At 39.6% G+C, this 12,336-nt stretch overlaps 1 protein-coding gene across 1 annotated transcript in view; it reads right to left on the bottom strand.

Annotated features, from left to right (window-relative positions):
- Positions 1-886: 886 nt before the first annotated feature.
- The window catches only part of DLGAP1 (DLG associated protein 1), a 104,940-nt gene continuing 93,490 nt past the window's right edge, over positions 887-12,336 (bottom strand). Inside the window, exons 8-10 of the mRNA XM_035124393.3 lie at positions 7,248-7,339; positions 4,861-5,013; positions 887-1,219 (exon numbers count right to left, since the gene is read on the bottom strand). Of these exons, the coding sequence (XP_034980284.1) occupies positions 1,010-1,219; positions 4,861-5,013; positions 7,248-7,339 (455 nt within the window). The 3' untranslated portion in view covers positions 887-1,009. The remainder of the gene's footprint in view (positions 1,220-4,860; positions 5,014-7,247; positions 7,340-12,336) is intronic.

The following is a 12,336-nucleotide window of genomic DNA, read 5'->3' as shown; positions in this document are numbered from 1 at the left end:
GACATCAACAAAGCCAAGGCTATTTTTGCTCCCCTTTTATAACCTGATATAATTCATATATTACCATAGGAATTGGCAATATAGTACAATCATAAAAAAAATCTTACTAGTTAGTTAGACAATGGGATTCTAAGATTTCTTAAATTTAACCTCCACCCACCTTTGCGTTTAAGTTTCCCTTTTATTGCCTTAAAAAAACACCCAGATTATTTCCTTGGAAGATTGATTTTACAGTCTTCTGCTGATCAAAAAAGGATTCTAAAGCAAGACTGAGGAAATAACATGTGGCAGTTTGTGCAGCTGCAGGTCTCTTACATTTCATCTGAAAGGTTAACTTCAACTTTTACTGCAGCACACCTACCTCTCCAGCTCCTTCCGATCAGTCAGGTGAAAAGGGGTATGATTTCTTAGGAATGAAATAATGTGTGCCATCTTTTTAAAATAATAATAATAATAATAATAATAATAATAATAATAATAATAATAATAATAATGGTCATAGCAAGGGATTCTGAGCTAGATCTGCTTTCATCATTAATTAGGAAGACAACAGAATCCTAAAGGTTTACCCTGCAATACTGAATTTCCAAAATACTGTATAATTGAATATTGCTGTACACTAGATAACAGACTACCTTTAAGGACCAAGAATGAATTAATTGGTGTATCTACTGTACAGAGGTGTGTGCATGTATGCTTGTTGTGTATGTGTGTGACTTCAACTGTGTGTCTGTGGGATTCTTTACATGAGGCAAGGTGGTAGCATCAGTACATGTGACAAAGCGTTAGGCTGACATGGGCAAACCTTTAGAAAGCAAGGGGAATTAGCGAAAAATCTCTTGGAGGATTGACAACTACGCCACAGAAGTGTTACTTCATTGGGAGAGGAGAGAGAGATAAAGGGAGAGGGGGATACAAATACTTATTGGTGTCTCTGAGCATGGACCTAGGAGGGCAGATTATACAAGAGATGTTTCTTGCCATTAAGAGTCCTCTTGGTTGGATCCCTTCATAGCCTGGTCTGGGCTTCGGGGATGTAAATCTCAATGCTTTCGGCGCTTTCAGTGGCTGAGTTCTGACGGACAGACGCAGCTCGTTTGGCAGCCATCAGCCGTTTCCGGGCCTCCTGACGCTGTGAGCTCTCCAAAGAGCGTTCCCGTATGAGTGGCACCTGACCTTTCGATGGCTTCTTTGGCACTGGAGGAGGGGCCCTTCTCTCCTGATCAAAGCAGAAGGTTAATGACATTATACAGCTTCTCAGGGGAAAAACAAAACAAAAAAAGAGGTGGGTGTGGAAAAAACAAACAAACTAGGATAGGTCAGTAGTTAGAACACACTTCTTTTCTTTAAACCTAAAGTTTGTTAGTTCTTATCTGCATTTTTTCTTCTTCATTGAACTGATTTTTTATTGAAAGAATAACATAATCTTAAGGCAAAATAGGAAAATAGGGAGGAACTGAGAGCAGTGATAGTTCTTTATGGGTACAGTGCGTCAGCTACACACACTTGGTGCTGAAGCTCCCATTGCTAAACATTGTGTGTGGTTCCCTCTGGGAAATCTAGACTCCCTTTTCCTGGTACCAAAGACTAGAAAGGAGAGCATCTTAAGCAGAACTTGGTAACACTGCTTAAAGCAATACAATGCCATAAATCTTAAGATACTAGATGCAATTTACATCACCCAACAATTAATAAGAGTCTTGGGATTTTTTAATAAAATTAACTCGTCATATTAGAATAGTGTGTAATAGGTATGAAAAGACACAAATAATGAGGTCCCCTCTCCCCCCTTTATATACAATAAACATACACAAGACTAAATGGGCTTACAACACTGAGGACTTATGGATATATTTCACACGATCATATGAACTAGCAGCCTGATATTAGTTATCACAGCAAGAATTTTTTTAAAAAAGGGGGGGGGAGCAAGCATGTGCTTAGTGGCAGCTGACCCTGGTAACATGATACACTCTTTGGGTATTGCTATAAAAGTGCTTCTGAAAGTGTAGCATTGTGCTGAATTAGCACCATAAGTAAACAATTTAATTACAAACTCAAGAGTTAGTGGGGATTACTTAAAAGGTATTCTGAAAGCATACATTAGTCATTACTTTTGCATCCAAACAAGGTTAACAAGGAAAAAAAGTGTATATATACACATGCTATATATACATATATACACACATATATATATATATAAATTCAGAGATGGATATTTTCAAAGAAAAATGTATGTTACATCTAAACTTGCAGGGCTCTACAATACAAAGTGCATGTCCGCAGCCCCTAATTTTTAAACTGCATGGCCTTCCATCTTGTTCATGCTTTCTTAAAGAAGGGATTGTTCATTCCATTACACTACATGAAGTTCATCCTAGCTTCTAACTTTACCATTGTTGATCAAAACAGCTTCAACTGCTTACGTTGTAAGGTCATTTTAATGGAACTTAATTTGTTCAGAACATTCCATTTGTTTGGCATGCAAAAACTGATCTATGTTCTTTACCCAAGCTTAGGGAGTGGATGAAGGATAACAAGCACAAATACAAAATGAACTCACAAGTGTTGCCCATCTGTCTCTTAAATGCAGAAAATAAACCACTGTTTTAATTTAAGATCCTAAGCATTAACCTGCTAACACTATGGTAACTGCACCACATAACCTCCCCCTGCCCCCATTGCAGGTTGCAGAAACAGCCAGCTTTTAGGGCGCTTATCATTAAAATAGTCATTTTCTTAATACTGTCAATAAATACCTTTTGCCTAATGTGTTATCTCTGCATCTAATGACAAGTATTTGGTGTGGTAGGAACACTAAGCCACCTCAAGCTCAATGGGGCTTCTGAGTTGATGTGTCAGTGGTAAGGAACTCAGAGACTGCAATTGTTTGCCTCTCTCTTAGTCTATGAAAGAAATAACCACTTGCAGTTAATACTATCATTTCAATGAGTAACTGTTCTTTGGGGAGTTTTTGAAGGGTTCTATTCTAAAACCTGACTTTTCCCCAATGAATTTATTAAAACCAGCTAGCATCTTTCTTTCTCCTATTCAGCATCTGTAAGGGTTCAGCATTAATTTTCTTAAAAACGCAGCATGATTATTAGCCAACCACAAAAAAAGCAGAAAGGTTCCTGCATGGGGTGTAGAAATCTGAGCCTGCCTGTTATGTATATGGATATCATGCTCCTTCCCACATTCTTTACTAACACTTGTTCCTAAAAACACAGCTAAATGTTCATTTTAATATTGAGTTTCTGAGGGGAAATCCCAGTTCGGAGAGGAAAACTGAAATGTTTGCAATGTTTATTTGATGGCAATTATGAATATCCTTCAAAAACAATATGTGAACATATCTGAATGCTCTACTAATGACACCAACTTTGTTTTCAAAAAGAACAGACATAAGATGAAGTAACTGCAGACAAAACTGGTGTGAGTATAACTGAAGATAATTAAGAGCAGCTTCAAATGCCTTTTACAAATAGAGGGTGAGCAAATTTCCCTTCCTCTTCCAGAACTTGTTTAGAATGTGTGAAACTGAACCCCACTGCATTTTCTTGTGCAAATGCAAATATAATTTAGAACTTGTTCTCAGTTAGACAGTTGTGTGTCCCCCCCCCCCTAGATGAACCCACAGCTCCCAGTTCTGAATTGCTATTTGCTGGTCATATACTTTTGAAAACAAAGTTTTTAACACATTGAAATAAGCTTCCCAACTGTTTCATATGTTGGCCTCTGCCTTAATTTTGTGGATAAGCTAATATTATTATGGCTATAAGGGCAACAGTGTATTAGATATTTTATTTAAATATTACATTATTTTATGCCTTATTGTGGAAGAAAGTATTTTAGGAAAGAGATTCAGTTCTTTCCAAAATGTCCTTCCCTCCCCATTTTGGGCTTTGCGGGGTAAGAAGCAACATTTGTTTCACACATAAGTTCTTCTATTTCTCCTCCACCTCTGCCCACATCACTACTTCTGTTGCATCATCTGAATATTTCTATTTCATATTAACTAATTAAATTTGTTCCTCTTTCACTGGTGCCAATGTGAGTTTGATGGGACGATGCCCAGCTTTTAAGTGCTTCTAGTGCATGGCAACAATAGATTTTTGACCAATGTCTGCTCCTGACACAAATACTGAAAACAAACGAATAAAAAGAAAGTGCCAAAGCACAAAAAAAAAATAAAGCCCAACTTATTATAGGAAACACAGCAGAACCTTCATTTACCATTCTGTTTAATGTTTCGGAACTAGACTGAGTTGAATTAAGTAAGGTGAACCCAGTTATAAGGTCTCCCTCGAGGTAAACAAACTATATCAATGACATGAGAGGTTTACCATGTAACTTTTATGATGGTCCACTTTAAGAATACCCATACATTTATACCTGGGAATGGGAACTGGTTATAAAGCCAGCGGTGATTACAGAACTTCCCTAGTTTACTTGCTGACACATATCAGAGTGCATTAGTAAACAGAAGTCTTAGGCTAGGCAGTACTATGTACTGTCCATAGTATTTCTTTAAAATTAAAGAATCAGTATATGAGGCAGTTCCTTCCAACAATTGATTATCTAATATGATTATACGTTAAGTATAATAAGACAAATGAGCACATTCCCGTTATTCAATTCACAGAAACAAGTTTGCCTTAAAAATATGCCTGAAACATATTACAGAAAATATCTCAGGTGATTATTATGTAAACATTGTTTTGCTTTTACAATGAGATTAATCTGATATGAGCTCCATTTCATGTTTTTAACATCACTGCCGTATGCAGAGGCCTATTTAATCTGTCCAGTATTTGTGCAGGGCTTTAAATGAAGCATACAAAATCGACAATGTTCTACCTTCTTGTCATGTGGATCCATCTGTTTCCAATTATTGGCCTTTAACTGATGAAGTTCATCAAATTTCATACTAATATTTTCTATGGACAACTGCAGCATATCCCAAAACCCTGCTAAATCCTGGGAGGCTGGTCTCGGATGAGCATTGGGATTCTGTGCAACAGAAAAGAAGAAAGAAAGCATGAAAGAAAATATTTTGTTCAATTTTGGGGGTGGGGAAAAACTTGAAAGAGTCCATTGGTGTGTTACTTTTTATATTTGTCTAATGACTCTGAGCTGCTATATTTGACTCACCTGGTTTAGTGAGATTGGCTAATTATGCTAACTAAACTGTACATTTCTCTGAGACAGTCACAGTGTTTAAAGTTTGTTAGGATTTCAAATTATCCTAGATGCAGTTTAGTAAAGAAGGCTTGTGAGTCACTCTGTCTTCAAAGTGAATTCTATAATGGAGGGTATTGTCCATGGGCTCACGAAGAGTCGGACACGACTAAACAACAACAATTGTTTGATTCACAATAAGTTATAGTTGTCTTTACTGTTTCAGGATATGCTTGCTGATTGTTAACTGTGTTTTTGTAATCTACACTTGTACCTTGGAAGTCAAACGGAATCTGTTCCGGAAGTTCATTAGACTTCCAAAACGTTCAGAAACTAAAGTGCAGCTTCTGATTCTGAAGCTCATGCAGCCAATCAGAAGCCGTGGAAGCTCTGTTAGATGTTTGGTTTCAAAAAATAGTTCGCAAACCGGAACAGTCACTTCCGGGTTTGTGCCATTTGGGAACCAAAACGTTCGAGAACTAAGCTGTTCGAAAACCAAGGTACGACTATTTCTGTATTTTGCCCTAGCCTCATACCAGAACAAACTTAGTTGGTCTCTAAGGTGCTACTGGACAATTTTTTTAAAAAAATTAAAATATATTTCTATTGCCCTAGCCTCAGCCATGCATTACTAGCTTCTTTTTAAAATGACCCAGAAACTTCAGCTGGCACAGAATGTGGCTGCTTATGTGCTATTTGGGGCCAGATGGTCAAATCATATTACACCAAATCTCTACTGATTGTACTACTTACAAGCATGTTTATAAAATGTTGGGTTTTTTTTTTTACCCAAAAAGGTAGTACCCGCACCTGACACAAACCTGTCTGTGCTTTCAGATCAGCATCATAGGCCCTGCTCATTTGATCCATCTTTAAGATCAATTTGACTGCCAGGTACTAGGGACAGGGCCTTATCATCAGTTGCCCCTGCAACATCCTCCTCCCAAGGGATCTTCTGTTGGCCCATTCAGTTGTAGTGTTCAAAAATACTTATAACCCCCCCCCCCAAATACTTCATTTGGCTTTTCACTATTGTGATTTTTGCACATGTTCCCATGTTGGTGTTTTATTGTTCTACTGTACTTATTTATAATATATTGTTAGTTGTATCTGTGTCTCCACTTGCCAATATTATAACCGTCTGTTAAGTTTGTCGTAAAAGGCTCTATCTGCACTATACATTTAAAGCATCATCATATCACTTTAGCTAGTCATGAATTGTGTTTTAATTGGCTAAAAATGGCAGCAGTGATGGTGAGAGTGTCTTCTTAGGGAAGAATGTTCTAGTGGCAATGGAGAGTAGGTAGAGAACCATGGCGCCTGGTGCTCAGGCACCATCATGGGGGAGGAAATGGCTATGGCTTGCCTTACATAGACCTACTTTGTTCCTTTTTATTTGTGTGCTGGCTGAGTAGGATTATGCCCCCCAAATAATAAAATAAAAATAATAATATTAATTCTATTTTCACTAGAGTGCAAAGCCAAAAAGGCTAACCAACTATCACCATTCTATCAAGGGTCTTGGATTTTACATTCACATAGCAGGGTTCCCCTAACTCCTGACACAATTCAGTTGTTTTATGTACCGCTGCAATCCATCTGCAGCCCAAACAGTACCATCAAGCTTTAAATGTAGATTTATTTTTTAGCCATGCCCTCAATCAAATGAATTTCTGTTGCATCATGTATATTGTGAACCGCTCACAATTACACAGAAATGCTACGAGACACAGCTAATGTCACTTGGGAACACAGAGTAAAAGGTGTTCTTAACGTCACTTAAGAAAACTCTTGAGGGTGTAAAGTGGCAAATTTTATGGAAGGAAAATCTCCTGTTGTTGTTGTTATTAAAGCGCATCCCTGGGCTTCATGGTAGCAAAGAAAAGCATGGCTGCAGAACGCTGTGTAAGTTAAAAAGCCAATGATAACAACAAGAAAGCCATGCGCTCTGATCAAATTACACATATAAGCTGTAGGAAACCCTTACATCTCTTTGTTTGTACATAGTGTCAATGTCTGGATCTAGTTAAGGTGATGAAATGGTGCCCGTAATACATGTTACATACCAGATTTTCTTCACACAGTTCTCTGAACTGATAAAATTTCTGAGCCATGAGAAGCTGTGCACTGCCAACTGCTGCTTGAATCTTACCTAGAACTTGAAAAGAAAAGAGAACATGAGAAAAAGCTGGTTCCCCCCCACACACATTTAAGCACTGGTTTGGTAGGAGTGGAACACGGGCAAATGCAGTTCTGGGACTTTTCCCAGCACAAAATCAATGGTGACACTTGCTGGAAAACTAGGAGAGCTGATGGGGCTCCTGCTTCATGCTAGCAGCTTAAATCCTAATACTTCTTTGCAAGATTGTTTTTAATTTTTAATTATAATCTAAAGTTTGCATTTCAGCTGGCTGATTATCTTTTGTTAAAGCTTGAAGTATTTTACAAGTTGAACTTAGAAGGGAGCACCAGTAAATTAAATGGAGCTTATTCTCTGCTAAGTGTGCATAGTATTGCAGCTATGCTGATCCTAATAAAAAAGGGGTATTATGTTATATACTGCTGCTCTTCAGGAAGTGGAAATATATAATGGATCAGCACAGCTGCTTGCATCTTTTGAACTTTCCTTGGATACATTGCTATGGATTTTCATTGGATAGGTGGCTATGGAGGCTGTCAGGATAAGCTCCTGAACTTCAAAAACACCACTGGGTTTGAAAGAAATCCCAAAGACATTTGTACTTAGGGCTGAAAGGCATGTGCAAGTATTCCAGGTGAACCCTTGAGACAGTGTATTTTTGGGATGTTCCACCACACCTTTGGTAAAAGGTAGATTGCAGTGGAAGAGAAAGAAGGCCTAGCAAAATTGCTGCAGATGCTGGGATGGAGTTAGAGGATTGCACACCTGTGCTGGCATGCAATTCAATAGATGGGCTTCAGGCTACCCTGTGACATCAAGAGAGATCCTGGGCCACAACCCTTTGACTGCATCAGCTACAGCTGTTTACGGTGGCAAAATTTTAGGGGCTGCTTTTACCCCAAAATATGTACCCCACATTTTCTGGGTCCACGCCCAGTGCGGTCTAACCCCAAGTCTCTAAGCTGAAATATGACACAGGGCTGCAAATATAGAAAACTCTTGTATTCCCTTGCAATAGAACAACACAGAGCACAATGCAGAGAGCAAAGCTAGGCTGTACTTTTAGTAAGACTAAATATGCAAGCATAAATCTAAAGCACATTCTTAGCCCAGTGTAGCAAAGATCAGCTGCTGGGGGACTGTTTGAGTAAACACTGAACATTAAATGTGTGAAGCATGAGTAGGGAGCTCTGTTACAGTACTTCCTCAGGAACATGCAAGAAGAGACCAACCTTTTTAGTTTGCTCCCTCGCTTTGGACAACTGTGAACTGCAAGATTTAAGTGGAATACATCCACTGTGCCACTCAGGGTATTCTTACACACTACTATTATTGTTTGTAAGGCTTGCGTGTCTAATTCCCTGTGCACTGTGCTGAAAATGTACCCCTTGGTGTGTCTAGTCCTTTATTCATCCTAATGCGCAAACCACTCAACTGAAAAGAGCCTTCAATAGTGGGGAGGAGTTATTCTGAGAGCTTTCATGTGGTTCCCATTGTTATGAAAACTCTTCCCACTGCTTCTGCTTCAGAACAGCTGCCTCAGCTGGAGCTGGGCCATCTGACACTTCACAAGGCATCTCAAGGACTGAAAGGCAGGATAACGGGGAACTGGACGGAGGCTGTCTCTCAACTTTGCCTCGGGAGAGAGTTTTTGCATAAAACAAAAATTGCTCTGCTGTTCATACCGGTCAGACAAGTTGCTTGAGAATGCATTGTTTGGTGGTGCAGCATTGGTTATACTTCACTGAACAATAACTGAATAATCTTGATTAGAATAATCTATTCCAAAACCATAGAGAGAGCGGGAGAAGAGAAAGAATGCCTTGATCAGTGACTGGTTTATGACAACATCCCAGCTGATTTTGAGATGAATGCTGAGGCCCTTCTTTACAGAGGAAGCTGCCTTATTACTGAGTTATAGACCACTGGCCCAACTGGATGAGTGCTGTCTAAACTTGGAGTGGCTGATCTTCAAGCTTGAGGGATCTACTGTGCTTTCCTCTGGAACCCTGAGGTCCACCAGCTGAAGTCAAATGCAAAGTAGAAAGAGGGGTGGATTTACACTTAGAATAAAGGCACAAGGTACCATTGAGTGCACACTCCACCCAGTACCAGAACTGTTCTGCTTGCAGTCATCACACACACACACACACATCACACACACACTATCAGCTCAATTTAGAAAAACCAACCAACCCCAACCAACCGTACTTGTTGCTGTTGTTAAACAACTGGGAGTGAGAAATTATTGGCGATCCTACTGCAAATGTACTGTTTTATTTATCCATCCATCCAGGCTATATCCCACTCTTCCTCCCAATGAAGCCCAGGGAGCCATTTACAAATCTTTGGTTTAAAATTGCCTTATAGAGAGTAGTCCTGCATGATTTCAGACAGAAGTCTTTCCCTGCCTTACCTGGAGATGCCATGGAATGAACTTGGGGCTTTTGCCATGCAAAATATGTGATTTATCATTGAGCTATTGCTCCCCCTACTCTTTAGAGGGATGTGCTTTTCTTTCTGTTCCTAGTGAACCAGAGCAGTCTTCACTGCATAACCAGGTCTTAAACCACACTGAAATGGATCGAAATAATCTGTCTCATCCAGAACAACTAAAACTTGAGATGCCACTACATCCTCAAGCAGTGTGGCTCAGGATGGACACTGGTAATTATCCAATATGGTGGGGTTTAAGGGAGAATTTAAAAACTGCAGCAATAACAGCAGAGGTCTCACCCATAACCACTTAGGTTTTAAGGATGAATGTGATAAAAATGTATTAAAGATCTAAGTTGGCATGGTTATGAGCCATTTTAAATGTTAAGTTGTCACAATTAGCTATCAAATCATATTCATTACCATCTCATAGGCTAAGATATAGCAAGTATTTTACCCCCCAAAAAAGCTCCATTGGATGCCTCTGATGGTCAGGAAGGGCCATTTCTTCACCAACCATCATATCCATGCAATAGGCCTCCAAAGGGATTTAGCCTGCACTTGGTCAGACTGACTGGGATATTTTCCCATTCTAGAGATCAAGCAGACCTTCAACAGAAGTACCTGCCAAGACAACAGGCAAACCCCCAAGGGCCATTAGGAAATCAAACACCCCCATCTTTCTCCTGGGGTATACAATTTTAATTGTCTTATACCCTTTCAGCATATTTGGGTGACTGTAACCCTATCGGGTCCCATCACAGATGTTCCATGCCCAGATCACTATCATTCCACCCATCAAAGAAAACAGAACCTAGGCTCTGTGCATTGAAGGATGGTCTGGAAGAGAGAACAACTGGAACATGGAACATTACTTCCCATGCAATCACTTGGCCATCTCCCACAGTCGTATCTCCCTCTCCTCTCCATTACTAAAATGGGCACTCACTGATTTGGCCAACTCTCCAACCTCTCTTAAAATGCATCTTTTGCACCAACAGGGGATAGAAATAAAGTCCTAATTGGGCTGCGTATTAAGGAACCTTCCAACAGGAAAGAGCTAAGAGTAATCATGGGAGAAAAATGGAAACTGCTGTGCATAGTGGAAGGTGCAAATCTTGCAAGATTCAAGTAATTTAAGAGGACTTAATTAGCTTGGGTTGTGCTTGGTCAAAAAAGGGTATCCGGGTAAACCAAAAGAAGCAGGAAGAGAGCAGTATTACTAATCACTCAACATATAAAGCTGATGTATAAAAATATAATACACTACTACTGTTAAAAAATTAAATGGCAACAAGTGTGAATTAAGTACAAGGTTAATATATTAGTTGCTATAAATACTGTACTGTTAAAAAAATTAAATGGCCACAAGTGTGAATTAAGTACTGTACAAGGTTAATGTATTAGTTGCTATAAATATCTTAAATAGATATGACATGCAAAAACAAAAGTATACAAAGCTCCACCCCTAAGTAGGTAGCAAAGTTGCAGCAAATTTCTATGCTAGCTAACTAACTAACCTGGGATCTCTCTAGCTAGAGGACACCATGTGAGCAATCAGAAATATACCAATTACCGGTAGTTGGTATCCTTAATTCATTTGTAGGGCAGTGGATGGAAGAAAAATGTACTGTATATTTCTGCGTATAAGACTATTTTTTAACCCAGGAAAATCTTCTCAAAAGTCGGGGGTCGTCTTATAAGCCGGGTCGTATTTCTTATACGGCGAGTATATCCCAAACTCTATATTTTAACTGGAAAAGTTGAGGGTCGTCTTATATGCCCAGTCGTCTTGTATGCCGGAATATATGGTATACTTATTTAAAAATGCCCCAGCTACGGGCAACTTAAGCAAAGAGGCAGGCTTCCATGTTGGAAGTATACTACAGTGGTACCTCGACATCCGAACGACTCGACTTCCAAAGGTTTCGACTTCCGAAGTCGACAGCCCCGGAAGTCTTTTTGCTGCGTGCGCGGGGTTCTGCACCTGTGTAGAAGCGGCATGTGCGGTCGGTGCATGCGCAGAAGCACAAAATCGTGCATGCGCAGAATGGGCGCTTCGACAACCGAAGACTTCGACTTACGAAGACGGCTGTGGAACGGATTGTCTTCGTAAGTCGAGGTACCACTGTAGTGTGAAGTTCTCTTTTCCAGTCCAACAGTGTGGCTGTGTGTACACCTTTACACAAAGCTGAAATCCTGATGATCAGCTGCTCAGGATGCTACTTTCAGCTCTCTTCTCTCCTGCTCCCCCTTCTGTACCAAACAAACGATTACAGTGATTTCAGCTTTTAAATGTGTGTGCAGCTCCTGTCACTCTGTGCACATGCCCTTGAATCAAGAACAGGTCCCTTCTTTAAATTCAATCATTTGCAAAGGTTCACACTGGTGCATGCACACAAATCCCAGGTGGTAGATTTGTGTTCATGAACAGATGTTGCAGTTTTGATCTTAACAGAATGATCTGCGCTCAAATCGTTTGTGCAGAAAGACCTGGCTTTAATTTGCTTACTGCTCCTGTTACAGATAAGTGAATTTGAAGGAAACCAGCAAATTTTAATATACTACAATTTGTGCAT

Source organism: Zootoca vivipara, chromosome 8 (genome assembly GCF_965207765.1).
Source record: "Zootoca vivipara chromosome 8, rZooViv2.hap1.1, whole genome shotgun sequence".
In the NCBI taxonomy this organism is placed as follows: Eukaryota; Metazoa; Chordata; class Lepidosauria; order Squamata; family Lacertidae; genus Zootoca; species Zootoca vivipara.
The sequence above is the reverse complement of the archived record's forward strand: the minus strand, read 5'-3'. Positions and strand labels throughout refer to the sequence as shown.